At 57.1% G+C, this 27,814-nt stretch overlaps 1 protein-coding gene and 1 long non-coding RNA gene across 7 annotated transcripts; one reads left to right on the top strand and one right to left on the bottom strand.

Moving 5' to 3' along the window:
* Nucleotides 1–112: 112 nt before the first annotated feature.
* PDGFB (platelet derived growth factor subunit B) lies at nt 113–21,164 on the bottom strand. 4 transcript variants are annotated; one of them, XM_005567244.4, is made up of 7 exons: nt 20,096–21,164; nt 12,098–12,194; nt 9,772–9,861; nt 7,941–8,146; nt 6,405–6,549; nt 2,138–2,288; nt 113–1,757 (listed from the first exon to the last, which is right to left on the bottom strand). In XM_005567244.4, the coding sequence occupies exons 1-6, from the start codon at nt 20,156–20,158 to the stop codon at nt 2,164–2,166; spliced, it is 726 nt and encodes a 241-aa protein (XP_005567301.1). In that variant the 5' UTR covers nt 20,159–21,164; the 3' UTR covers nt 113–1,757; nt 2,138–2,163. The 4 variants fall into 4 exon arrangements, with proteins under 4 accessions (XP_005567301.1, XP_073859827.1, XP_065378174.1 ...); XM_074003726.1 differs by having other exon boundaries at nt 12,098–12,359; nt 20,096–20,768; XM_065522102.2 differs by lacking the exon at nt 20,096–21,164 and adding an exon at nt 19,444–19,753.
* LOC102125575 (uncharacterized) lies at nt 18,466–27,814 on the top strand. Of its 3 annotated transcripts, none has more exons than XR_012418723.1 (4): nt 18,466–18,541; nt 22,826–22,966; nt 23,365–23,419; nt 26,275–27,814. It is a non-coding gene; the product is annotated as an uncharacterized lncRNA (long non-coding RNA). The 3 variants fall into 3 exon arrangements; XR_012418721.1 differs by lacking the exon at nt 26,275–27,814 and adding an exon at nt 23,933–24,743; XR_281064.5 differs by lacking the exon at nt 26,275–27,814 and having other exon boundaries at nt 23,365–23,499.

Raw genomic sequence — 27,814 nt, 5'->3', positions numbered from 1 at the left:
CCTGAGGCTCCCAGAGTGAGAGGAACACGCTGCAAGCTGTCGGCACATCCTGCCAAGGCAGAAAGGTTAATTGTCACACATGATGCCAACAGACAGACCTCCGGCAGATTCATTTGGTTTTGTTTTGAGGTTATTTTTTTTTTACAACTTTAAATACGGAATATAAATAAATTTTACATTTAAAAAATAAAAGGAAAGCCCCCAAAAATATAATCACCGACTTTACAAACTGAAGGAAGCAGGTTTTGGAAGGTGGGAAGGGGGAAAGTGCAGTAGGTGGGAAGGGAGGTGGGAGTTCAGACCCCACCCCTAGGGGGTCTTGGGGATCTCTTCCCTTCTCTCCCCCATTCCCAGCCCACAAGCTGGTTTCCTAGGAGGAGCCACCAGAGGCGGAGCTTAGAAGGATCGAAGATGGGGAAGTGTGCAAGCAGGGAGGGGTGCGGGCAAGAGGGCTGCACCCTCCCTTGGAGACCTTCTCCCGGGTGTCCCACACCCACCTGGAAGGGCAGTTGCTGGAGCAGAGGACTCTGGGAAATGGAGGTCATGTGGACAGCAGTGTTGCCTCCCGGCCCCTACCACAGTCTCCCTCCTATTTGGCCACTCCAAGCCACAGGCTGCATCAGGGGCACGGCCAGTCCACGAGGAATCTTTGTGTGAATTAGGAAAAGGATCCTTTTCCTCTTTACCTACATCTGCCAGAAATTGTCATAATAAATACACAAATCAGCTTTATCTATGATGTGAACAGTGCTCCCTGCATACAATGTCTTTGTGCAGTGCATACCCTGCACAACCTTACATGGCAGTCTTAGCTGGGGTGGAAAATGATGAGCAGGTCCCTCGCTGCCCTGGCCTCTAGTCTTCTGCCCTAGAGAGGAGTGACTGGGATCATCTGGGGCCTTAATAAGGGGTTCAAGAGCCCCTTGGTGGAGCAGACTGAAGGGCCAGGACAAGAGGAAGACGGAGGGTGGAGGTAGAGAGATGAAAGGAACCAGAGGAAGAGGTGAATCAGAGTGGAGTGCAGGGAGGAACAGGTGGCAGGAGGCAGGGGATGCTCAGGTCACCATCTACAGCCACCTCAACCGCAAACTCCGTCTCTAACCCACCTGAGAGGGCACCCAGCCACTTGGTGTGCTGGCCACACCCACCTAGAGGAGTCCACGTCTTCAAAACGAAAACGAAAAGAAGCCACTGCGTACAGAGGCACCAGGGAGACGAGGTGACTGGTGTTTGGGCACTGTGGGAGGGGTGTTCTCCAGTCTGTGCGCCCGTCTGCGGTCTTAGCCACGGAGTCCAAGGTAGCCTGGCCTGCCTGGAGGTGTCTCCCCTCAGAGCTGGCCAGGGGTCCGGGGACCAGGCAGGCTACGCTGAGAGGTCCTCAGGGCCATGTGCAGGGCTCCTCCGGCCAGTCCACAGCGCTCGGGTGTGGCCCAGGCCAGGTGCAGGGGAAGGAGCCCGTTTCCCCCAAACAGTGACTCCGTCAGTCTCTCTCACACTCTTATCCCAAGTTCTTGGAGTCAGGCGAAGAAGACAGCGATGGAGTTCAGTCCTTCTTTTTCTTCTTGAGCTGCTGGGCAAGACGCCGGAGGCCGCTGGGAGGAGACCCGCTGATGGAAGGGTGGACGGACACGTGGAGGGGTGGGGGAAAGCACCATTGGCCGTCCGAATCAGGCATCGAGACAGACGGACGAGGGAAACAATATTATCACTCCAAGGACCCCATGGGGGCAATACAGCAAATACCATATTAAATAACCCTGCAGAACAAGCAGAGAGACAGGGGGGTCAGAGACAACCTAGAGGGTCCATCCCACATTCATATGTCCTCCATGCCAGGGGCAGGGAGCTGGGGACAACTAGCTACCCCTGATTTCCAGCAGTGCTCAGGGCTGGGGCATTGAAGGGCTGGGAAGATTGAGATTTAGACCTCCCATTCTCTTAGGGCGTGCTGGGACACAGCTGGGCTGGGGTCTCCAAAGCCCACCACCCACCCTGCCCCAGCTGATAACTGAGCAGAGAGGACCAAGGCTCAGAGGCTGGATTTTGTATAGAAAAATCCTTTCCCCTGACCCCATCCACAGGCCACGGAGAAGGAAACACAGGGTTCTGGGCCTCAGTTTCCCCACCCGGCCCTCACCTGCCCACACTCTCCTGCCGATGCCCCTAGGCTCCGAGGGTCTCCTTCAGTGCCGTCTTGTCATGCGTGTGCTTGAATTTCCGGTGCTTGCCCTTGGGGGGCCGGCGGACTCGCACCGTCCGAATGGTCACCCGAGTTTGGGGCGTTTTGGCTGCATAAGAAAAAGAAAGACCTCGTGAGCATGTGGACCACTGGGGTGGTCTCTCCCGACTGACCAAGGCCTGCCGCGGACCTCCTGAGGTCTTCTGGACTCAGGAAAGGGACAAGAGGGGAATCTGGGCCAGGGTCCTGGGTTTGGATCCCAACTCCACTGCTCACCAGCTGTACATGCCTTGGGAACAATGACTGAACCTCTCTGAGCCTCGGCGCCTCCATCTGTGGAATGGGGGTAATAAGACTGCCCACCTCATAGGACTGGTGGGAGGAGTAAATGACAGTACGCTGGCAAAGCTCTTTGCACAGTACCGGACACAGAGCCAGGTAGATTAAATATGGTTTCAAGTTCTTTGTCACTGCCCACAGACCAGTAGAGTTTATTTCCCTGCCCCTTGAATCTCGCCTGGAGTTGGAGCTATTTAACCAACAAGAGGCAGAAGTGGTGCTGTGCCAGTTCTAGGCAGAGGCCTTAAGAAGGCCCGGAAGCTCTCACCTTCATGCTTTGGGGGGCCCTGGGCCGCCACATAACAGGTCTGGCTACCCTGCTGGAGAGGCCACATGGAGAGGCCAGGTAGGGACTGGCTCTCCCCACAGAGCCAGAGGCCCTGGACTACAGGGAGAGGAAAATAGGCCCAGCTGTCCCTGTTGAGCCTCCAGATGACCACAGCCCAGGCTGCCAGCTGACTGCAACCAGTAGACAGGCCAACAGAACCGCTCAACTGAGCCCAGTCAACCCCCAGACCTGGGAGAGATAATAAAAAGCTCCGAGTATGAAGTAGTCAGCACATGGCAGCTGCTACAACTCACTTTTTTTTCTTATTTTCCTTAGCTTGACCTACTATTGAGGTTTCCCCCCAACCTCTCAGCCTCATCCGGTCACGTGGTAGGGAGGTCACTGGGCTCTGGGCCAGAATCACACTCCCACCATGAAGCTGGGCCTTCGGGTCAGTTGTGCCTGTCACCTACCTGCCCCTTGCCACTCTGAGAAGCAGTAGAGTGGGATGGATGGGCCACAACTCAGGCTGTGGATCTGACTCACCAGGGCTCAAATCTGAGCTTTCCCATGTATTGTGGACATTGGAGCAAGTCACTTAAACACCCTGTGCCTTGATTTCCACATCTTTATTTATTTGTTTTTAAGACAGAGTCTCACTCTGTTGCCCAGGTTGGAGTGCAGTGGTGCAATCTCAGCTCACTGCAACCTCCACCTCCCAGGTTCAAGTGATTCTCCTGCCTCAGCCTCCCGAGTAGCTGGGATTACAGGCCTGTGCCATGACACCCAGTTAATTTTTGTATTTTTAGTAGAGGTGGGGTTTCACCATGTCGGCCAGGCTGGTCTGGAACTCCTGACCTCAAGTAATCCATCTGCCTTCGCCTCCCAGAGTGCTGGGATTACAGGCGTGAGCCACCGGGCCCTGCCGATTTCCACATCTTTAAAGCAGAGAAGACAGCAGCCCTGGCCTCCTAGCGTTAGGAGACAATACATGGAAATGGCCAGAAACTCCCCAGCTAGTGTTTACCATGCACCTGGTGCTGCTCTATGCTCATTTCCCTTCACGGCAGGTGCTGTTACCGGCAGGTGCTGTTACCCACACTTTACAGATGAGGAAACTGAAGCAGAGAGACTGGGATTTGAACTCAGGGATCTGCCTCCAGAGTGTACACCTCCAACCACTCAGCACAAACGACAATGTCTGTGAGCCTCAGTCAAGGGGAGCTCTTATACACTTATCTCCCTCCTGGGTTCCCAGGTGGCTGTCTTGGCAGGGACAGCTGTGTCTGCTGAGCTCAAGGCCAGCCTTTTCCTGGGAGCCTTTTGAGCTCTCCCAGCCTGCCGGGATCTGACACCTGACCTCCCACCTTACAGACACCAGCTCCCACGAGGCAGCTGTCCCATCTCTGCAAATGGGCAGATTTTCTAGCAGTTCAGGGACTTGGATGGGCTTCAGATCCCCTCAGACAGAAGACACCAGGAGGGCCACTGAAGGGCCCAGGGATTTTCTTCCCCAGAGCCTGGGCCATCAGCAGGACACCGGGCTCTACCAAGCCCAGGCAAGCACAAGGTCACAGCTCGAGTGACAGCACGCAGATCTGAGCCCAGGTCTGACACTGACCACAGTATCACAAAGAGCCACCAAGCCTTAGCCAGGCCCATGGACAGGTGACAGAAACACCATCATACTCAACCAAAATACCGGAACTAAAATGATGGGACTTTACGTCATCTACGTTTCACTGGTATAATGCGCCTCCCAAGAAACTGGTTTAGAAAATTATGTGAAACAAATACATGAAGCAACTCATTCTAAACATAAAGAAAGCCAGGCGTGGTAGCTCAATGCCTGTAATCCCAGCACCTTGGGAGGCTGAGGTGGGAGGATCACTTGAACCCAGGAGTTAGAGACCAGCCTGAGCAACAAATCAAGACCCCATCTCTACAAAAATTTAAAATATTAGCTGGACGTGGTGGCACGTGCCTGTAATCCCAGCTACTTGGGAAGCTGAGGAGGGAGGCTCGCTTGAGCCCAGGAAGGAGTTCAAGGCTTCAGTGAGCTATGATCATGCCATTGCACTGCAGCCTAGGTGATGGAGAGAGATCCTGTCTCTTAAAAAAGAAAGAGGCTGGGCATGGTGGCTCACACCTGTAATCCCAGCACTTTGGGAGGCCGAGGCAGGTGGATCACTTGAGGTCAGGAGTTCCAGACCAGCCTGGCCAACATGGCGAAATCCCGTTTCTACTAAAAATACAAAAATTAGCCAGGTGTAGTGGCAGGTGCCTGTAATTCCAGCTAATCCGGAGGCTAAGGCAGGAGAACTGCTTGAACCCAGGAGGTAGAGGTTGCAGTGAGCCAAGATTGCACCACTGCACTTCAGCCTGGGCAACAGGGTGAGACTGTCTCAAAAAAAAAAAAAAAAAAAAATATATATATATATATATATTTCCCTTAATAGAGAAATCATCCTCCATGTTAACTCAATAATTTATAACACGTCAGTTTGAAGCTGTCATATGATCAGCCTTTCCAGGGCATCCCAGCCACTCAGCTCAGCTCTGGGAATAAGACCCAGAGGTAAAGAAACGGCTCTGTCTTCACGGTCTTGTTAATCAGAAATGAGAATGAAAAGATTGTCCTGTCCCTAACAATAGAAAGTTACTGAAAAAGAACTATCACTCACATGATTTTTTTTAACGCTCATCTAATCATATTAATCATTTTTTTTTTAAAGGCAGGGTCTTGCTCTGTTGCCCAGGCTGGAGTACAGTGGTGCCATCACGGCTCACTGTAGCCTCGACATCCCAGCCTCAAGCGATCCTCCCACCTCAGCCTCCTAAGTAGCTGGGACTACAGGCGTGTGCCACTATGCCTGGCTAATTTTTGTATTTTTTGTAGAGACGGGGTTTCACTGCCTCACAATGCTGCCAATGCCGTCTCGTACCCCTGACTGATCACCAGCTAGCTGTTCTGCATATGGAGCTCTCTCTCTCCAGTGGCTTCTCCCCACTGGTCCTAGTTCCCCTGCTCAAGGGTACGAGAAATTAGCTTTATTTCTCATCCCCAGGACAAGCTGCCCAGTGTCTGAAGTTGATGGGCATGGAGCTTTCTCTCATCCAGGCCCAGATTCCTTCCACCATCCCATCCCCACATCCAACAAAGCAGGGGGCTGTGGTAGCAAGACTGGAAATGGGGCTACTCTGGATGGGGTGGTCAGGGCAGACGTCTAGGAGGAGGTGACTTCTGAGCTGAGACTCTAATGAAGAGAAGGAGCTAGGCTTGTGGAGAGCTGGGAGAAGTGTCCTCCAGCCACAGCAGTGTGTGCTAAAGCCCTGAGGCAGAAACTCATTTGGTTACTGAAAGAGGCCTGCCCGGCGGGGCTGGCACAGGTGAAGGGTACTGGTTGGCAGAGACCAGAGGGCCAGCCAGGGGCTAATCCTCATGTAGGGCTCTCAGGCAAGGGAGGAATCTGGCTTGTTCTCAGCAAGATGGAAAGAAAGCCTCCCATGAATTGAACCGGGGGCGGGCCTGATCCCATCTCCATTTTTAAGACCGGCCCCCGCTCCCAGCTGCTGCAGGGGAAGGGGGCTGAGGGCTGAACCCGGAAAGGTGGTTACCTCGCTGCTCCTGGGAACCCCCCGGGCTTCGGGTCACAGGCCGTGCAGCCGCCACTGTCTCACACTTGCATGCCAGGTGGTCCTCCAGCGTCACCGTGGCCTTCTTAAAGATTGGCTTCTTCCGCACAATCTCGATCTTTCTCACCTGGAGGACAGAGCCACAAAATGCCTCTGTAGAGGCCACACAGCCAGGAGCCCGGGAAGCCCGAACAGCCTGCACTTCCCACCCCAGTGTCCCCTGCAGCAATGTTTCCTCGAAAGCCTGGAGAGTAGGCTGTGGGGCAAATGCTTTGGCCCAAACAATAGCAGGACCTTGACCTCTGCCCTTCTCATAGCTTTTCCATCAAAACAAGCCCTCCTGACCTGGGGCCCCCCTCAGTGCCCCCAGAGAGGGAGAGCCAGAAAGGCATTTCCGGGTTGAGCTAGGGCCTGCGGTACACTCATTCCCGGAGCGCCAGCCAAGGTCAGGGCTGCGCCAGAGGCGGGAGATGGTTGTCTGGAAGGAAGTGGGGGGAGGCTTCATCTAGGAGGGAGGTGGGAACGGGGAGCTCAGATGTCAGGTGTCCATCCATAGAGCTGGAAGCATTGAGGACAGGAGATACCACGAGAGTGGCCAGTGGGGTGGAGTGACATTCGTAGTCTCAGGCGCGGGGCCCAAGCCAGGGAGGGAAGGTGGGCAGGAGGAGAGGCCACGGGCTGGTGGCAGGAGAAGGAAGTGCGGCTAAGCAGGCAGAGCATCAGGCAAGGGCCGGTGCTGAGCTAGGGAAGTGCGCACTGCCCAGCCTGTGGGCGAGGCTGGCCTGGAGCGTGCAGGAATCTTTCCACAAGAAGCAGAAGCAGCGGCTTCTCTGATTCTGCCCTCACCAGGGTGAGACCAGGGTGCTCCCTGAGATAGCCTCTACTCTAGAATTTTCCCTGAGTCCAGTGTATGTATCCCCCGCCCCCCCAAAGCAAGCCAGGTCAGCATTCCACTGTTGTAGGGCGACCTGTCCCAGCTCTGCGGTGTCTATCACCTGGTGGGCCTCTCTGCACCCTCCTTATTAAAGACACAGCTTGTCAAAGAGAGACAAGCAGGTGTCAAAGATGCAGGGGCACCCACCGAGCCTTTCTCAAGAGAGCCCTGAATAGGGAGAGCTTTGGGGGAACCTGAGCAGCTGCCCAGAACACTCTGAATGCCAGGCAAATATTTGCGGATATGTCTCTTCAAGGGACGTTCTGCGATTTTGTCCTCGTAAAGGAGGTGACATCCCTATTTCAAGTTGGCTCCACACCTCACCCAGCCTGGGGTGTCTGTCTGTGGCTTTTGGCTACAGTGGCCTGGGCCACCTTAGAGGATTCATGGTCGGCCTTAGTCCACCTGCCCAGGAAGAGCTTCCCAAGAGTGGGCCCCCGTAGACAGAGCCCAGGGACAAATCAGGAATGTCCTTCAACATACCACTCTGCCCAGTCAAGGAAGCCTGGTCAGGTATGAGCCTCAGAAGGGTGGCCTCCACCCACCACAGGGACCAGCCTCGGGGGCCTGCGGAGCCTACACACCTGGACGGGCCGCAGCTGCACCTGGGTGGGGCGGCACTGCACGTTGCGGTTGTTGCAGCAGCCGGAGCAGCGCTGCACCTCCACGCAGGGCGGCCACACCAGGAAGTTGGCATTGGTGCGGTCTATGAGGCGCCGGGAGATCTCGAACACCTCGGTGCGAGTCTTGCACTCGGCGATCATGGCTGGCTCAGCAACGGTCAGGGAACCTGGGAGGAGAGGGAACCTGGGTCAGGAGCGTGGGCCTGCCCAGAGTCCCCCTGCCTGGCAGGGGAGCTCAGCCAGTGCCCCTGGGACTGCTCTTTCTCATATCTTTCAACCCCAGGGTTCAGGTTTCAAGTCCTGACTGTTATTAGCAACAGGACTTGGGCAGGTGGCTGAGCCGCTCTAAGCCCCCATTTCTCCATCTGCAAAATGGGACAATGAGATCTATACCCAAGAACCACTGTAGGTTTCAAGTGAGAAAATTCAGAGTGTGGGGCATGTTGTAAATGCTTAGTAAATGTCCGCTTCCCTCTGCTGGCACGTAATTATTTTATTCTTCTTTATGATTTTACACATTTATGGGCTTGTGGTCATTATGCGGGTACCATATTATCTTGAAACCACGCATGCACTACTGTCTTACGGTGTCATGGATTCTTTTATCACCACTGCTTTCAAAGCCTCAGCTTCCTCCTCTATGAAGTGGGATAAGAACAGCACCTCCCTCCCATGTGGATCTAAGGTGTAAAGTGAGTAAGCCTGGCCTACAGCAAGCACTGAGGCTACCGGCCGCTATCCACACACAGAGGACAGGCGGCTCTGAGAGCAGAATATCCCGCCCACATTCATAGATTGGGGGGGGGGGGGGTGGAACTCAGGCCACGTGACTTTTTTCTTTTTCTTTTTTTTTTTTTTTTTTTTGTGAGACAGAGTCTTGCTCTGTCGCCAGGCTGGAGTGCAGTGGCGCAGTCTTGGCTCACTGCAACCTCCATCTCCCGGGTTCAAGCAATTCTCCTGCTTCAGCCTCCCAAGTAGCAGGGACTACAGGCACACGCCACCACGCCCAGCTAATTTTTGTATTTTTAGTAGAGATGGGGTTTCACCATGTTGGTCAGGATGGTCTCGATCTCTTGAACTCGTGATCCGCCCGCCTTGGCCTCCCAAAGTGCTGGGATTACAGGCATAAGGCAACGTGCCCAGACCAGGCCACCTGACTCTTATCCATAGGTTCCCCCAGCCTCTAACTGCAGTGTTTTGGGGACTCCAGGTGTCAAAGAGGAGGAGGGGTTTGAGCGGACATTTGCCTCACCTGGGAGGGTTTCTCTGGACCTAATGATCTACAGTCTCCTTTAGGTCTCTGCAAGGGAGCAGGAGGCAGTCCCAGGCTTTGCTCAAGTTCTACCAGCCTAGGCCGCTGCCCTTCGCTACAGGTGAGTCCCATAGCCCATCAGGGACCACGCTGGGCTCAAGTGACGGGAGCAGGTTGGGATCTCAGCCCTATTGCTTCCTAGCGGTGTGACCTCGCCTACTTTTTTACCCTCTCTGGGCCCCAGTTTCCAATTCTGTGAAATGGGGTTAATAATATCTACCTCCAGGATTGAAATAAGGAACGAATGAGCTTTGCAGCACTATATTTAGAAAACAGATAGTGTGGGGGCGAAGGGGTGTGATGACTCAACACAGGCATTTAAGGATGGTTTTACTCTCTCAGTTCACTCAGTCCTGAATGTGGGGGGAAAGGGAGTTGTAAGAGGACCCTCAGAGCCCTCCGACTGGCTGCCCGCCCCCATTCGCTTTCCCTGGCCCCCATCCTAATTTGAAGGACCCTTGTTGCGTGCCTCAGTCTTACCCAAGCTCCTTCTTCCACGAGCCAGGCTCTCCAGCTCGCCTCCAGAGTGGGAGCGGGTCATGTTCAGGTCCAACTCGGCCCCATCTTCCTCTGCAGGAGAAGGCGCGGTCAGACACAAGGCAGCCCGACCTCGGGCAGGGGCTCCCTCCGCCGGGGTCTCTGGGCAGGCAGGAGGTTTGCCTCCCCCGACTCCAGAGAACAGTCCCTCCTTCCCACCCCCATAGATGCACAGGTCCTGGCCCTGAGCACGGACCCTCCAAGCAGCCCCCAGGACAGCCACAGGCCCAGGACCCTGATTGCATCCCTGGCTCTTTAGCCACATTTTTGGCCAGAACCCATGTCAGTGGAGTTAAAAATAACCCTTCCCCTTTGCTACTGTAAATGAACCCTCCTCGGCCTCCAGGGCGGGGCTAGGACCTGGGGCACTGAAGGCCAGTTTCCAGTGCCCCTCCACCCAGCGTTCCCATAGGAAGTGCTGAATGGAGAAATTCCCAGAAGCCCCAGGGGGACCGCATGCCCTGAACACAGCCCCTCTGGAGCCCTGGACAATGGCAGTGCTGGGCAGGAGGGAGCAAGGGAGGGAGGGAGAGGGACGGGGGTGGGAGCTGAAGACAGAGAAGAGGAGAAGGGGGGTGGGAGTTGGGCCTGCTGGTGGTGGGGAGTCCCTGCCACACCCCCTTCTAGGGCCTGGTCTCTCTAGCTCCGGGCCCCTCACACGTATCTGCATCTGTCTCCCTCCCCGTCTCTAACCTGTTGCCCCACCTCTGCCCCCAGCCGTCTGTTGATTCTTCTGGTAACAAATGACAGCTCCCTTTTCCGGGCTGGGCACCATCTCAGTCCCATCAGCACTCCTTGGAGACATGGGTCTTTTCCAGAGCCCATGGCCAGAGGTTGGCTGCTGGGAAGTGAGGGCTGAGGCCTCTCTGAGCTGGATGTTAAAGCGTGGACAGACCCTTCTGTCTATTTCATGGGTGACGAGCCACAAATAAACTAACAGGCATTGGGAACACGCTCCTGCCACCTCCACACAGCACCCCATGGCTCCAGTTCTGGCCCCGACCCACTGGCCCCGTCCAAGACAAAGGCGCCTGCCGCCTGTCCGTCCCGGGTACTGCAGGGAGTCTGATGACTAGTCCGCTTCCGTCCAGCCTGACAGCCCCTACGTCAACGAGCCTATCTGTCCCTCTGGCTCCTTTCCTTTCTCCCTGCCATCTCTGGAATGTCCCTGGTGGGGAGGAGATGGGGAAAAGATGCGCTTTGTGGAAAGGTTAAGTTGATTAGGAAAAAATAGCCACATGGTTGCCTTGAAACAGGCCTGCTATTGAAAGCCTCATCTCCAAGATCCCGACCCCCACCAGGGGTGTGGAGGGGCCGTCTGAGGGTGGGGGCATAAAGGCTTGGAAATAAATGGTAGAAAGGCTAAATTTGGAAGTTGCCCCATTGTGTGTGGCCAGGGGCGGCCAGTCGGGCATAGGGTGGGGGTTGTGGGAGACGTCGGGTGGGGGCCCTGGCGAACAATAGGTGGGCCCAGCTGGGTCCCCCTCCTGCCTGCCTCACCGCCCCCCAGCACAGGCAGGATTGAAAGGGCCTGGGAATGCTTTTGAGAGGGAGCCAGGGGCCCAACGGGGAGAGGAAACAAAGGCAGGAAATGCTGTTCCCCCGTAGATAGCGTCTGGGCAAGGATTACAAAGTGACAAAGAGACAGAACCCCAGAGGGAAGGGGACCTGGGGGTGCAGGGGGGCCGCTGACCAGGGCTCCAGGGAACAGGCCAGAGGTTAGAATAGAATGGAATTTGCTCTGAAGACAGCGTTTATAAATACATTGTCAATCCAGCCCACCAGCCCTGCCACGTGTGTGCCACCGAGCACGTGCCCATTTGCTGAGTGAGCTCTGGGGCACGGGCAGGGCTGCCTGCTGGTCGAGGCCAGGTGTCCCCAGGGGACCTCACAGACCGGGCCCCTAGCCAGAGGGGCGGGGAGATGACTCCTCCAGTGCCATCCTCCCTGGCTGGGCCCACACCTGGAGACATACTCGGCAGATGACCTGGGCACCTTCTCCCCGCCCTCCCTCCTCCCGGCACCCCACCCTCGGCACCAAGCCGGAGCCACACGTGGGTGCTTCTCCTGCCACACCCCAAGTCCCAGGTACCAACCCGCCTGCTGACTCGGCCCTGCCCTGGATGGGTGTGGCCCGGCTCTCTCTGGGCTGCCATGGGCCTCCAGTTTGCCCAGACGTCAAGGAAGAGGGATGCCTCCTGTCCTGCCCCTCCCAGCTCCCTTAGAGTCTCCTCGGAGGGCCGGAGCTCAGGGCGAGGATTCCATTTACCTCCAGGGTCTCCGTGCAGCAGGCGCTGGAGATCATCGAAGGAGCGGATGGAGTGGTCACTTAGCATCTCATAGAGCTCCTCGGGAATGGGGTCCCCCTGCCGGGCAGACACCAAAAGGCTGAGTGAGCTGGGAGTGGGGGCTCACGGTTATCTCCCCCACCACATGCTTTCTCGCTTTCTCCTGCAGAAAGCTCTGAGGTCACAGGGAGATGGACAGGCAGGATCCAGGCCTGATGATCAGGAGCACAAAGGCCTCGGGGCCTGTAAAAGATGGTTGCAGGGTTTGGCTGAGAACTAGGGTCTTTCCTTCAATATATCGGGGCCTGCCGAAGCCTCTGAGACCAAGCGCACTCCTTGCACCCTCAACCCCCAACAGGAAGCCCAGCTTGCTTTGAGTTGGACCTGCCTGTCTATGTCTGTCTCCCCCACCAAACTACAAGTTCCAGGAAGACACCAAATCTGATTTCTCTCTGAGTCTCGCTGCACATCTGTTGAAGACAGCTGAAGACAGCCAGCATTTCCCATGGCCAATCTAACCCCCATTTTACAGAGGGGAAAACAAAGGCTCGAAGACAGGCTCAATTATTGGCCAAAGCTGCATTCGAACCCATGCCTTTGGGATGACAGAGCCTGTACTCCCAGGCTCCTGGGTCCAAGAGGTGCTTAATAAATGCATGCAGAGTCTGATGGTCTCAGGAGGCCCCAGGTCCTAGTGGTATCTATGAAGTCTCTCACTCGAAAGAGGCAAAAAGGGAATCCTCAGATACGGCCGGGAAACCTGAAAGCTTACCCGTGCCCTGTGCCCAACCAAACCCTATTTTTAGAGCCCCTCTGGCCTGTTGCCAAACACACTCGAAACTTGATAAGCACTTCAACAGGCCTCATTCGGAGCCGGGCTTCCTCCAGGGAAACCGCAGGTCCCACAATGACACAAGAGCAGCCCCATAGGAAGGTCACAGCCACGTCCCCCACAGTTCCAGGAGACCCAAGGGGCTGATGCCAGAGATCCCAAGAAAGAGGCGAGGGCAGATAGGAGACTGAGAATCACAATCCAGACCACCAGCCACTGAGAAGCAAAGAAAATTGCTAAGATGTCGCTGCATGTTCAAAGGCTGGGACCGGACTTCCAGGCGTGCAAACACACAGGTGCAGGCACAGGCACTCGGGCTGCATGGTCTGGACAGACAGCTCTGGAGAGGGCGCCAATAGGCTTGGCATACTACTATAGAACCTTGGGTTAAACCACTCTCTGCCTCAGTTTCCCTGGATTAAGAAGGGAGGACTTCCGGCCCTTCTTGGTTCACTCCACACTCCTGGAGCCGAAGGTCGGGGGGCTCGGAGGGGCTCGGTGCAGGCTACCTTCACAAAAGGGATGCTGCTTTCTCACTGCCTGATGGCGGAGGGGGAGTGAAGGAAAGGAGAAGAGGTCGTCTCAGCCCTGTGGCCAGCCTCAAAGGGCCCTCCCCAAAAACTCTGTTTCCTCCAGCTTATCATGAAGTCTAGGAACACCTCCAGGGGTTCAGCCATGACCAACTCTGGCCACCCACATGATCCAGGAGCTAGAAGACTTAGGGTGGGGGGGTGGGGGTGACCACTTTTAAAGCTACATCATTCCCTGAAACCCCTGAGTCTCCATGTCTTTGTTTGAACATGGAGTGGCAACCCCGCCCAATGCCTAAGGGCTGCTGGGCAACTCTAGGAAAAAAAGGTTGCAGGGCTTGGCTGAGAACTACGGTCTTTCCTTCAATTTCCGGGCAGCCAGTGGCTGCACATGCGAGACAGAGGAGGGTATGGGCCCCGCTGTCCCTCACTTTCAGCCCCCATATCCTCCGGGCTCTGCCTCCTCCCGCCCTCAAGCAAGTTCATTCCTTCCACCTCAGAAGAGAGACCACGCCTCTGGTGCTCTCCAAATGTTGACAAAGTATCCAACCCACAGAACAGAGGGTTTGGTCTCCAGTGAACACCAGCGAGAGCCGCTTCCCCTGAGAGTTCTGTCAAACCCAGAACTGGCAGGCCAGAGAGCCGGATCCCACGCCTATGGACCAACTGCCGTGTGACCTCGGCTGGTCACTGCCCCTATGGCCCTGGCTCTCATCTGTGACTCGAGGAGCTTGAAGAACATTCAATTCAGTTCTAATTCAGCCAGGAGGTGTTAGAAGGGGCAGAGAAAACGCCAAAGCCGGGTGCCCAGCCAGGCCTCCCTGGATCACTGGCAGAAGGAAAACAAGAAGTGTTTGTGGGGTAAAGATTCAATTCACCTCCCAGGGGAGGGGCCCAAAGGCCTAGTAGCAAATGGCACTTAGTGCTTGTGCCAAGCTCTCCCTGCCCACTGGAGAGCCGGCTGCAGCTGCCAGCCACAGCAGAGGAGGCGGACCCCTGAACAGACCCAGGCACATGACACATAGGAGATGACATCTTTACAGAAACAAACAGACCCTCCAAGGCTGAGTGCGAAAGAGCCCAGGATAGGGTCTGAGGAGGAGGGAGAGGCACACAGTAGGTCCTCAGTAAATACTGGTCAAATGCATGAAGGAATCTACCCTTCTCCAGGTTCCGTCCAGTATGATTCTCCCATCTCCTCTACCAGGAGAGCCACCTGGCATATTCTTCCCCAACCCTAGGCAAAGGAGCTCCTAGAGTCCCTTTTAATCTGAGCGGGGAGGCCATCCCTGCAGATGCTTCTGGTAATGTGGCCACTAGATGCCCAGAACTCCCATAAGCCCCCGGATTTGGTAACAATACCACAACTAACATCTATGAATGCCAGCTACAAGCCACACGCTGAGAAAAACATCGTATAAACTACCAATCCTAAGAGGCTGGCAGTACTTGTATCCCCATCCTCCAGATGAGAACAATGAGGCTTAGAAAAAATTAAACAAGCAGCAACAGGTCCAGACAAGCAGCAAGTGGCAGAGCTGGGTCGTTCCCAGGCTCCAGAATGCCCACCCATTCCAGCCCACCATGGGGCATCTCAGCCTCTCTCTCCTGTACTCTGAGGCCGCTGGCCCTCAGCATCACATAAGATTGGTGTTGGCTCTTTACTCTGCAGCATGTCCCACGTCAGAGGCTCTCAACCAGAGCCGACTGGGCCCCCACGGGACAGTGGCAATGTATGAAGGTACTGCTGGTGGCCACAACTTGGGATGTGCCCTGCATCTAAGTGGGTGGAGGCCGGAATGCCGCTCACCAACCTTCAGGGCAAAGGACAGCCTTCCCAAATGTCAGGAGGGCAGAGGCTAAGAAATTCTGTAGCAGAGGAAAGAGCAAGGGCTCCAGATGCCAGCGCAACCTGGATTCTTGGAATCTTGTCACCATCTAAAACCTCGGCTTCTTCATCTTTTAAATGGGGCTAATAATACCTCGCCCGGGGTTACTGGGAGGCATAATTGCACAGAGCAGAGCTGCCAGCAGATAATGGGTGCTTAATGAGTTGTCACTGTCATCATCATTAATTCTTTCCGGATGGCTCCTTTGTGGGCAGCAGCAAGTAACACACGTGCTCAGGGCCAGCAGCACAGGACATTTTTGAGGATGACAAGGAGTGGGTGGAGAGCTGCCCGCCAATGAAAGAGTGCGTGACTTTGCATTATCCCCTGTGCTGGGCCACAGGAAATGGTACCCTACCTCCACACTGGCAGAGCCTGGGGCCGTGTGGGCTGGCAGGGCCCTTCCGGGGCTGGGGGTGGGTGAGGGTGGGGGACACTCAGCATGTGCTCAGCTCCAGGATGCAATGCTCTGAGGATGACGAGCATGAGCACGGGTTCAGAGTCACAGGCTCTTCTTGGTATGGGAAGGTGAGCTGTCTGGAGCCTGGTTTTCCTGGGCACAGGTTCTGCAGGCCTCCAGGTAGGCAGCTCACTTCAGAGATGGGAAAGGAGGCCTGGCACCCTGAAGACGCTGCCCCAGATCTCAGGCCCGGGGTTTCTGGCAGAGTGAGGGCGTGGCAAGGAGGGAGCTGGGGCAAAGCCAGCCATAGGAGCCAAGGTAAACAGCCTCCTCCGACCCCGCCCCCAGCGCCAGCTGCGGCAGGTAGGAAGGGCACGAGCGAGCGTGAGGCCAGGTGAGTGATCTGCTCCCAGCTAGGCTGGCAGATCAAAGGGGCTTGAACCCCACCCTCCTCGTGGGCCCAGCACACACACACAGATACACGCTCCCCGGACTGCCTGCCGTTCCCACCAAGGGACACACAGGTCCAAGCAACCAGGGGTGTTGTCTGTGGCTGGCAGAGGAAGAAGCTGATGAGGCCTCCCAGAGCCTGCCTGCCTGAGAGTCGCAGGCCTTATTTAGATCGAATGCCAAAGCCAACCAACCCCTTTGAAGAAGCTCTCTCCGGGCAAACCACAGAAGCCATTAGAACCAGTGTTTCCCACCTAGCATTCCCCTTCCTTATTGCTCCTGGGACCCTCCCACTCAGCCTCTGCTCCTTCACGTGGGCCCAGCACTCTGGCCTCCCCACCTCTTGCAGAAGCAGAGGAAAATTAAAGCAGGAAGAGAGGAACCAGGCCAGCCATTTATAATACACAGAACCTTTGCAGTCTGATTTTCTTTCTGTTTCTTCTCTGTCCTGTCTAATCCTGGTAGCCCAAGTCCCAAGATACAGGAGAGACAGACAGGCTTCTCCCTCAAGATGGGGGGCCTTGAAAGACTGATGCATACCGGAGGGCTGAAAAGGAGGGCTGCCCTCGGAGCAGAGCAAACCGAGGAGTCAGTGGGGCCATGGAGCAACTAGGGGGCCAGGTCCTGTCCTCCATACCAACCCAACACTCACTGTTCTTTGCACAAATAGTTACCGATTGTCCACAGGGCTCTGGGCACTGTTCTAATGGTGGGGACCAGGAGGAAAGCTCTCTAATGGGGTTGATACTCCAGTGGAGAAAGCAGGTGATAAACAATGAAATAAACCAGAACATAGGAAGAGTTGTCACAGAAGAGGCTCCTCAATGCCGGGAGGGGAAGACAAGACGTGGAGAGGTACTTATGAGGCCCGTGTAAACATTCACCATTCCTGCTCAATCAGTGTCTCTCTCTCTCTCTGACAGACAGACAGACACACACACACACACACACACACACACTCTCTCTCTCTCTCTCTCTCTCTCTTCCTGGCTCTTGCGCCAGATCCTTCAAATTCTGTTTGACCTGCCCTTGCACACCTCCAGGGTTCTGGGATTCCAGCAGTTGGTCCCCTGCTCCCTAGGGTCATTAGCAAACCCAGAGGAAGCTAGACAGCAAAGGGCTGTGGGGCCCTTCACTCTTTCCCGGAAGATGGGTGCTGAGGCCAGATGCGTCACGTGACAGTGCGACTCGCCCTCCTGGAAGCCAGCTCAGCTGGTGGAGATGGCACCTCAGAGGCCTCGGCAGGCCCTCCGCCCAGCCCTGCCTCAGGACTGCCTGCCCTCTGCTGAAAGCTTAGTCCAAGCACGACCAGGACGTGGCCAACTCCAAGGCCACCTCCACCAGCAAGCCTGCCCTGACTCTCCCAGTACTGGCCATTACAGCTCCTTCCTGGACTGACCCCCCACCGTGGTCCCATCCCCATGCAGGTCCCCTGCCCCAGGGCCAGCCTCAGGCTCACTCAGGCTTAGCAGCAAAGTGCTTCATAAACTGCAAAGTGCCACATACATCGCGCCTGTGGCCATGTGTTCAAGAATGCTGTGACTAAAGTGAGGAGAAAGGCAGTTTCTGTGCCACAGCCTCCACCCCAGATACACGAGCCCGTGGAGCTGTGGGAAAGGAGGAGGAGGTGCTGGACGAAGCTGGAAATGGTAAGGGGAGGCTGGGGGAACATCCAGCTGTCAGCCTCTCCCGGGCACGCTGGGATCAGCCAAGAGAATGCAACAGCCAGGGGTGGGAGCCCCCTCCGCGGCTGCACACGCCAGGTCCCTCCAGTCTTGCAGGTTCAAATGAAGGCTTATGGGGAGGTGAAATCGGTCTGGACACCTCAGTGCCCCTCAGAGTCACATCACCACCATTTTCCACCACGCGGAGGTGGTTGAAAAAAAGTAGTCACAGATGGGTAAGGTTTGAGGGGCGTCAGGCTGACCTGACAAGGCAAAAAAAAAGTGGGTGCTGTGGAGCTGATGGGAGGTTCTCCCTCCCTCACAGGACGCCAGGAAGGAAATGGGGCCGTTACAGAGGTGGTGAGGTGCCAGGGCCCACGGAGAGCCCACCTGTTGCGCGGGGGCGAGCACCAGGCACTGGGTGCACGGGGGCCCGTGCGTGCCTGTGTACGTGCGTGGGTGTGCGCGCACGTGTGCTCAGGCCGCGCGTGCAGGGGCCGTGCGTGCGTTTGTGTGCGGTGCGCGCGCGTGTGTCCCGCGTGTGCACAGGCGAGGCGGCGGCGGGCGCGCGACCCGGCCGCGGTAGTGCGTGCCCGTCGCTCTGCGCGCCCGCCCGCCGGAGCGCAGCATCGCCTCCGGCCAGGAGTGTGCATGCGTGGGGTGAGTGAGCGAGTCGGGGGCCCGGGCGGGGTGGGCTGCGGAGAGCAGCCACGGGGCGCCGCCGTTCCCAGGACGCCCTGGCACCGGGCCCAGCCCCCAGGTCCCAAGGCGAGGCGAGGCGAGGCGGCAGCTGGGGCCGGCCGGCCACCCCCTCCCCAACAGCTGGCCGCGGCCCGGGGGGCTGCGGGAGAGGCGGGGAGGGGGCGTCGGGAGGGGCCTGCAGGCGGCCCGGCCGAGCCCCGCGTCCTCCCTCCAGGGTGCGGACCGCGGGGGGCGGCCGCGGAAGGGCGGGGCCCCTGGGCGGGCGGCCTGCGGCCCTCGAGGAGTCCCGAGAACAAAAGGAGACGGCGACGGCTCCTCCGTGGTCAAAACAACCTGCGCTGGCGGCGGCCCAAGGCCAGGCCGCGGCCTCCGAGCCCTCCGCCTTAACCCCTTCGCCACCGCTGCCTCCTTCCTGCGCCTGGCTGGAGGCCGCAGGGGCCGACCCTCCCCGGGAGCCGGCAAGGTGCGGGCGAGGTGCGGACTCCCGGCCGCAGCCGGGCGGAGGTGGGACGGGACCCAGGCACGCTGCCCTCTCCTCCTCTCCACCGCGCGCGTCCTCCCGCCCCGCCCCCTTTCCCACCTGGATTCCGGGTAGACTTGCCAACTCACGGCTACGTGAGGCTGAGAGGGATGGGGACGGCTCCGACCCCAGCGCTCCCGCAGATGTTTTTATACCCCATCTCCCGTGCAGCTAGGCTTTTGCAGGCGGCGCGCTCCGCACCCTGCATGCGGGGGAGAGAGGTGCTTCCTCTCGCAGGGCGCGGGCACAGGTACGGCAAGGCCTCAGGCACACACCACCCAGGGGGCTGTATTCCTTCAGAGCCCCCAGTCCTCCCCCTACCCGAGTGCCCGAAACCTACCTGCGTCCCTCTCTCTCTCTCTCCCTCTATCTCTCTCTCTCTCTGAGCCCTGTTACTCCCACCCCAACCCCCGCGCCCGAGACACAAGCTGCTTCCAGACAGTGCTCTGGGGCCGGGCATGCCCTGCGCATGACGGAGGGCGTCCACCCGGACCCCGACCGGGAGCCAGGGCGGGACCCGAGTCCCGCCAAAGGTCGGCGTGGATGGCACCGGTGCTCAAGCTTGCACCTCCTGGGCACGCCGATGGCAGGACAGAGCCTAAGCCGAGACTGGCGCCGAAGTGGGCTCGGGAGGACGCGCTGCCTTCTGCACCCTGGGCGCCACCCCACCCCCTCTTCCCCGGCTGGGAAGGGGCTTGTTCTTGGGTTCCCAAAGGGTGGGGGACAGGGCCACACACACCCTCCCCCGACACGGAACGGCTTAGGGAGCCAGGTTCGCCGGCCGGTTGGAAAGAAAGCTACCGCTGTTGCCTTGCCTTAGAGCCTGTCACCCCCGGACCTCTCTCCCAGCCCAAGGAGGTCACCCAGCGCCCGGCGTCAGACTCGCAGGCTGCAGGGGTCCAAAGTTCACTGCAGGGAGAGGAGGGGGCGGTCAGAAGGTGGGGGCGAAGGTAATGAATGAAGAACCAGCCCCAGCCGCCGTGGCAACTCACCTCGGCGCTGACCAGACGCAGGTAGCAGCAGAGAGACAGGAAGAGCGCCCAGCAGCGATTCATGCCGACTCCGGGCCCGGCCCCGCGGGGCCCCAGACGCGTAGACCGAGCGCGCCGCCCCCGCGGCCAGGGTGGGGGGCTGGGGAGGGGGGTGGGCTCGGCTCGGGTCCGCGGCGATCAGGCGCTCAGGCCTCTGCAGCCGCGGCTCACCCGCATGGCCCCCGGGCGCCGCCGCTCCCGGCCCCGGCTCCGTCGCTGGGGGGCAGGGGAGGACCTGGGCGCAGGACCTGGGTCCGAGGCCGCTACCTGGGCGGATCCCGAGCCCGAGTGAGCATCCACGGCCGGGGGGCTGCGTCGCGAACCAGCCGAGGCGTCTAGCCGTGTGGGGGCGCCCAGGGGACTCCAACCTCCAAGAGGAAAAGGAACACGGCAGTCGATGGTTCGTCTTCACTCGCCGGCTAAAGGCGTTTTCCTCTGCCCGCCGGCTTAGCTTTTTTGCAACATTTTCTGGAAAGGCCCCAAAAATCGGAAAGCGCAGAACTGGGCACCTCAAGGCCCAAGTCTTCCCCAAAAAACTTTTTCCAAAGTTGGCTTTGCAACGGCGGCTCGAGCACCCGGGCAGGGAGAGGTGCAAACTCCCGCCCGGGCCGGGTGGGGGGGCGGGAGCGTGTGCGCCCTGGCGCGGGGCCCGGGCGGCGGGCACGGCTGCTCCGCGCGCGCGGCGTGCCCGCTGCGCGCTCGGCCAGGCCCGGCCGACAGGTGGACGCGGCGCGAGTCCGTCGGTCCGTCTGCCCGCCCGCTCGCGGCTCTGGGCGTCCTCTGCGGGCTGCGAGCTGCAAGCTGCGGCTGCTCCGGTTTTCTCTTTGCAGCGAGGCTGGAGGGTGGGCTTTTTTTTTTTTTTTTTCCTTTTTGCGCGTGTATGTATGTGTGTGCGCGCAAAGTATCTCTATCTGGGGAATGAAAAATGGGCGCTGGCGGCCGGAGGGGAGCCCTAGGGAGGCAGCGGGGGAGGCTGCGGGCGCGCGGGGAGGCAGGCGGGCCGCTCCCGGCTGCAGGAGGAGAAGTTGCCACCCTTTCAGCTGTTCCGGCCTTTATAAAGGAGAAGGGAGAGTGCGAGAGGTGGGTGGAGACAGCCTTTCCTCTTCTGGCCCGGAGTCAGCGCCAGGAGGGGGGGAGCGGGAGCTGGGGGAGGGCTTGGGGCTAGGGCGGGGCGCTTAGGGGGTCTCTGAGAGCCGAGCAACCCCTCAGTCCATGAATCTGGCCCCGGGGAAAGAAGAACTAGGGGCGACCCACCGTCCCGCCCCTCAGCAGTGACCATGGACAGGTTAGGAGCCCACGTGGTCTAGGGGGATGTCTCCAGAGCCAAGGCCAGGAGTCCAAGCTCCCCTCCAGGACCAGACATTTCCACCCTGGCACAGGCATGGCGGGGAGGGACTGAGGCTCTGCAGCCTGAGAGTCTGAATTCAGATCCTGCCCTGGCACTCGGGAGCTTAGGTCACCTTGGGCAAGTCACTTCCCTCTGTGCCCCTCCATCTAGCCTCAACCTGGGGATGGGACTATTGTAAGGACTCAATGCCAGCAAGGGAAGGCACCACAAGGTGAATCCGGCAGCCAGCGCCCTTCAGCTGCAAGCTGGGTCCGAGTCTCCTCCTCCTAGCTGGTTGCCTGGCACAACAGGCCCTGCCAGCGTTGGCTGAATTTGAATTTGTTGAACTGCAAAGTCACACAAACCCCCACAGCCCTGCAGCATCTTCGCAGGGCTACCAACATGATCCTCCCGTCAGTCACCCTGCTGTTTACTATCTCCCTCAGCCCCCGGGTTCGAGGCCCAGAGCCCACCCACCCACAACCAGCCTTCACACAGTTAACGCCTTCCGCCCCCAGTCAGGGAGCTGCTATGTCCCTGCCTTCAGCAGTCACACTGTCTCAGTCACAGTCACACGTACTCACACTGGGCCCAGCACCCCCCTCGGGACACGCAGGCTCCTGCATCGCCCAGCCTCTGGGCTTTGAGGCACCCTTATGTCCTCCGCTTGCACTGTCTCTGTTATCCGCCCTTCCCTTTGGGGCGTCAGCCTGCTTCTCACACAGGAGCACGCTGAGAGAGTCACACCTGCTGTGTCTTCATAAACTGTCTTGGACCTGGACAGGGTGGAACAGAGGAGGAAGGACATCTCAGGTGGTCTTTACAGACCACTGCAGGCACCCACCCACTGCTGACTGTCACCCAACCGCATGGCACAGTGGCAGAGAGGCAGCCTGAAGACACGTCACCTTGGTCCAAATCCTGGAGTGGCCACTTGCTGGACAAGTGTATCCAGGAAGGTTTTTTAACCTCTCAGTACCTCGGTTTCCTCCTTTATCAACTGGAGATGAATCTATCAACTGGAGCTGGGTGTGGTGACACGCACCTGTAGTCCCAGCTACTCAGGAGGCTGAGGATCGCCTTGAGCCCAGGAGTTGGAGGTTGCAGTGAGCTGTGACTGTGCCACTGCACTCTGGCCTGGGCAACAGAGCAAAACCCTATCTCTAAAGAAATAAAAATAAATCTGTAATGGGAAGGAGCGAGGGATAACAGAGAGAGGCATGGCAAAATTTTAGGGGTGATGGAAATGTTTGTCATTTTTGATTGCGGTGATGGGCTTATGGGTGTATACGTACATCAGAACAAAATGTGTGTAGTTTATTGTACCTCGGTGCAGTTGTAGAGAATTTTTACCTTCCTCCTAGAGTGGTCCGGAGGCTCCCATGAGGTCCTCCATGTGAAGGGGCTCAGCGGAACACCTTAACAGGAAGCAAGTATGTGGATCCTTCCATACAGCCTTCGAGTTCACTGGTGGCCCCGCACTGCTCCAGGCACTGGAGAGACAGGTGTGAACCAGCCTAACACAGGCCCCTGCCTTTGAAGAGCCCCACTGAGAAGGACAACCCGATGTATAAACAGATAAATTAGAAGACAGGGTGACAAGGGAGATGGGGCAGGGGGACGAGGAGATAACCCCCAAACACTAGATGTGAAGTCTAAACCCCCAAACACTAGATGTGAAGTCTAAACCCCCCAACACTAGATGTGAAGTCTAGTGACTCAGATAAAAATCCTGTTCCACCCTACAGCTGGGTCATCTTGACCTTGACCTTCTGTGTCCTCCTCTATAAATAGAATGGTAACTACCATGATTAGCGAGCTGACTATGTGGTAGGTAGTGTTTTTCTTACTCTACCTGTAGCCTCTCCATGCTCCTTTGAGATGTGTTATTCCTATCTTACAGATGGGGAAATGGAAGCACAGAGAGGCCAAGACACTTGTTCAAGGCCACACAGCCCGTAAGTGGTAAGGCCAGGACTTGAATCTGAGCAGTCCAGCTACAGAGCCCACATGCTGAAAGCACCGTGCTGTGCAGTTTTCTGGCAGGTGATGCTGAGGACAGCGATGACACTTCTGACACAGGGCTTTGGGGAGCACCACGTGCATTAATATACGGGAACCTGCTCTGCCAGCTAAAAAGTGCTGGACCCATATGAACTCTGACTTAGGTACAAGTTGGGGGAGAGGAAAGGCTACTGGGAGCAGCATTGTGGAATGCCTACTGTTTGCAGACCCTGTGTGAAGCGCTGAGAAACGGAATGAGGAAGGAGTCCCAGTCTCGGCACTCAGGGACTTCCTACGCTCTCAGTGAGATAGACACAAATCATTGCAGTGCAGGTGCCAGTACATGAGTTAGAAGTGGCAGAAGGCAGCCCAGCAGACACCTGGGCCCGAATGTGGCATGACGCCTGCATGGCACCTGGGCCCGAATGCTGTACTAAGGGCCCCTTTCTTGTACCCTCTCCTTGCAGAGGAACAGTCTGTAAAGAACACCTCCCTGTGATTCCCAAGAACGCCTGTATTCCCAGTGATTTGGGAGGCTGAGGACGGAGGATCACTTGCAGCCAGGAGTTCAAGACCAGCCTCAGCAACATAGCAAGACCCCATCTCTTAAAATAAATTACCAAAAAAAAAAAAAAAAAAATAGCTGAGTGTGGCCCCAGCTACTCAGGAGGCTGAGTCAGGAGGGAGAATCCCCTGAGCCCAGGAGTTCAAGACTGCAGTGAGCCATCTCAGAGATGGGGTCTCGCTCTGTTGCCGAGGCTGGAGTGCCGTGGTGCGATCTCTTCTCACTGCAACCTCTGCCTCCCAGGTTCAAGTGATTCTCCTGCCTCAGCCCCCCGAGTAGCTGAGACTACAGGCGCCTGCCACCGCGCCTGGCTAATTTTTGTATTTTTAGTAGAGACGGTTTCACCATGTTGGCTAGGGTGGTCTTGATCTCCTGACCTCAAGTGATCTGCCCCCCTCAGCCTCCCAAAGTTCTGGCATTAGAGGCGTGAGCCACTGCAACCAGCCTAAAAAAGTTTTTTTTTAATAAAGAACACCTACTACTCTGCCTCCTGCCAGGCTGGGCGTAGCAGGCACCTCCTCCAGAAGGCCCACCAGGCTTGGCACTTGCTCCAGGCTCCCACAGCATGCACCCCTGGCCTCGTCATGGCCCAAACATCAATCTAGCACTAGACTGAGTCCAGAGTGTTCAAGGGCCTCCTGCCAGCTCCTGGCATACAGTGGCTGCTCAGGAAGTGCCTACTCGCTGAAGGAATGAATAAATGATTAAAACCCTGCCCGTTTCTCTTTCTGAGTCCTGACCAGTTATTGCAGAGATGCCAGGCCCTTCCCGAAGGGTGGGAAGAGTTGGGGAGGGGGCTTGTAGCATGAGCCTCTAAGCTTGGAAGCACAGGGCCCCTGAGGGGCACCCCCTCTTGAGGTATCAGAACTGGGAAGGATCTGAAGCCACACCACCCTGAATGCACGTGGTCTCATCTGACCTCGGAACTTCAGCAGGTCGGGTCTGAGGAGCACTTGAATGGAAGAACTGGGAAGCCCCCACCCATCTTCACGTTCAGGCCACTGAGAAATAAGGTTCTCCAGCAGAGCCAGGGATGGGGGCGCCCACACCCCGTAACTCTCCACTCTGCACTCCAGGACAGATTTGAGGCAAAGGGAAAAAGAGTGGCCACAGCCCTGGGGGATAGGGGTGCTGCCCAAGGTTAGGGGCTTTTTAGACTGTGCTCAGCTATCCAAGCCTCATCCATGAAAAGCATGTTACATCCTGGGCGGGGGGGTCCAGGACGCTGGCTGGGGTGAAGAAATACTAAGGAAGGAGTTGGGTTGCATCCCGGGGTAAACTAGCCCTCAAGTCCAGAAAAGTGAGAGCAATGATCACTGGGGCCTCCCCTCCACTGAGAAGGGCCAGCAACACCTGGGCCAGGCAGCTCTGCTTCTCTGTACTTGATGGAGAGGAAGTGGGGCTCTAAGCTGGGGACTGCCCAAGACCATGGCACAAATGATCTGAGACTCCAAGCTCTACCCCACTCCATGTGACCCTCATTAGCTCCCCCATGCCCCTTGCTGCCCTGTCTACAGGGCCTTTTGCTGTCCACAGAGTACTTCCTTCCCCTCTGCCTGCCTCACCCCCACAGTTGCCCAGGGAGAAGGCATTGCCCTCGTATGTGCCCATTGTACAGATGAAGAAAGTGAGGCTGAGGGTAAGGGACTAGGCTCCCCATCAAAGACCACCTGGGTTCAAAGCGCTGCCTTACCATCTACTAGCTCTGTGACCTTAAGCAAAGTTCTTAACCTTCCTGAGCCTCAGGTTCTTCCTCTGTAACATGTGGGTAACAATAGTCCCTACCTCACTGGGTTAAAGGAGTTAATGCACCTGAAGTGATAAAGCCTGAGTGAGCACCCCACAGTTGTTGGTCATCACAGTGATGGTTATTATTACTGTGGGCTTTGTGCACACATGCGTGTGCGCACACACATACACACACTTGCAAATTTCACCTCTGAGCTCCAGAGCCAGGGCTAGGAGAGGGGTCACGGGCCTCCCCCTGAAGAGGGTGGAGATTGTTCTTACATAGAACCCCACCTCTTCTGTCAGACCACCTCACCCTAATGAGGCTCTGGCCACTGGCCTGTGAGTGCCAGGGAGGCAGGAGAGGAGACCCCCAGGAAGGCAGACAGACGGACCCCCCAGGCCTAAGCCAGCCTGGAGGAGCCCACCCTGTGGCCTTGAGCCTTGTCCTGTATACAAAGGCAGGGAAGCGCAGTGTTTGTTTTCCCAAAGCCGATGCATTTTTAGCTCTTCCAGGCTCCAGACGAGGAAGAGGATGTTTGGACGGGACAGCTCAGACCTACCTGCTCTGAAAGCTGGCTGGAATTGGAGTGAAACCGTCCTGGGGTGAGGGGACCTGGGCCAGATGGGCTGGAAGATGACCCCATCGGGGGTCTGGGCCCACCCCCTACCTTGATGCTTGAAGGCTGGCTCTCCCCAGAGAAGGCCCATCCTGACAGCGTCCTTTGCTGCCTGCCCCCTGGGCCTGGAGTGAGCCGTCATCAGGACAGCCTCCCTTGCAGAGCATTAGCCCTGGGCCAATCATGCTCTTGAGCTGACAGCCTGAGGAAGGAGGTAGGACAGTGATTACCGTTTGACCAGCAAGGAAAGGGAGGCTGGCTGAGCCTGACCCACTCCTGGTGCTCTGATCTGTTCATCCGGGGAAGGAGAGGAGACTGAAGCTCCGAGAAGCATACCCAGCAAGGATTTGATCCAAGGCTCCGATGCCGAAGCCCACACCTTTGCCACCTCCCAACCACACGATGCCTCCCTGTGTGCCTGGATGGCAGCTGCCCAGCCAGCCTTCTTCATGTCATGATGCATACACACAAAATTATACGGACTACATGGAGAGGCTATGCAGGGCTGGAGGCAGTGGGACCAAGGATTCACAGGGGGACCCCGGGTCCACCCCCACCCCAGGGACAGAAGCCATTTGCTTGTGGTGGGTCCATAGGTGGGGATCCCAGCTTGTTAGAGGAGACTGCTTGTAACTGCGGGAAGCATGGTGGGCCTAGCAAAAGAATGGGAAGCCAGCCATGGTATAAAAGTCACAAACGTAGGCTGAAGCGGTGGCTGACATCTATAATCCCAGCACTTTGGGGGACCAAAGCAGGAGGATCACTTGAGCCCAGGAGTTGGAGTCCAGCGTGGGCAACACGGCAAAACCCCATCTCCACAAAAACAGTAATAATAATACAAAAATCAGGTGTGGTAGTGTGCACTTGTAGTCCCAGCTACTCAGGAGGCTGAGGCAGGAGGATCACCTGAGCCAAGGAGGTCGAGGATGCAGTGAGCCATGATCACACCACTGCACTCCAGTCTGGGCAACAGAGTGAGACTCCGCTTCAAAAAAACCAAAAGTCACAAACTTTCCACGAGTATTCATAAGAGCAAACTCCATGTAACCCTGGCCGTGCAGTTGGGCAGCCGGCTCTATGCCTGTAAGCGCAATAACTCATTTGAACTGCATGACACGTAGGCATGAGAGGAGCTCTCACCACCCCCATTTCACAAATGGGGAAACCAAGGTCCACAACAGCTCTGCCAAAGTCAGGGATGGCTGAGGGCAGAGCTGGGACTTGAACCCAGGCAGCTCAGTGCCAACATCGCTGCCCTGCACTTCTCTACCCATCTGCCAGGCAGGCAAAGATGAAAACACACGTGCCCGGTTCACTGAGGCCTCACCCTCACTCACTCACAGATTCCCACGGGCTATCTATGTGCCTTCCTCTCACTGTTGCCGTGAACTGAAAACTGCACTAAAAAAAAAAAAGTACTTTTAAAAAAAGTTAAA

Source organism: Macaca fascicularis, chromosome 10, assembly GCF_037993035.2.
Source record: "Macaca fascicularis isolate 582-1 chromosome 10, T2T-MFA8v1.1".
Classification (NCBI taxonomy): Eukaryota; Metazoa; Chordata; class Mammalia; order Primates; family Cercopithecidae; genus Macaca; species Macaca fascicularis.
Note: the sequence above shows the minus strand (reverse complement) of the source record. Positions and strands in the feature narration are given on the sequence as shown.

Excerpts from the sequence above, each read along its gene's own strand:
- PDGFB (XM_065522102.2), bottom strand. The coding sequence starts at position 19,563 with ATGCCCGGCCCCAGAGCACTGTCTGGAAGCAGCTTGTGTCTCGGGCGC. Across the intron at positions 12,195-19,443 it reads AGAGAGAGAGAGGGACGCAG|GGGGACCCCATTCCCGAGGA; the intron begins GTAGGTTTCGGG and ends TCTGCCCGGCAG. Across the intron at positions 8,147-9,771 it reads TCGTGGAAGAAGGAGCTTGG|GTTCCCTGACCGTTGCTGAG; the intron begins GTAAGACTGAGG and ends CTCTCCTCCCAG.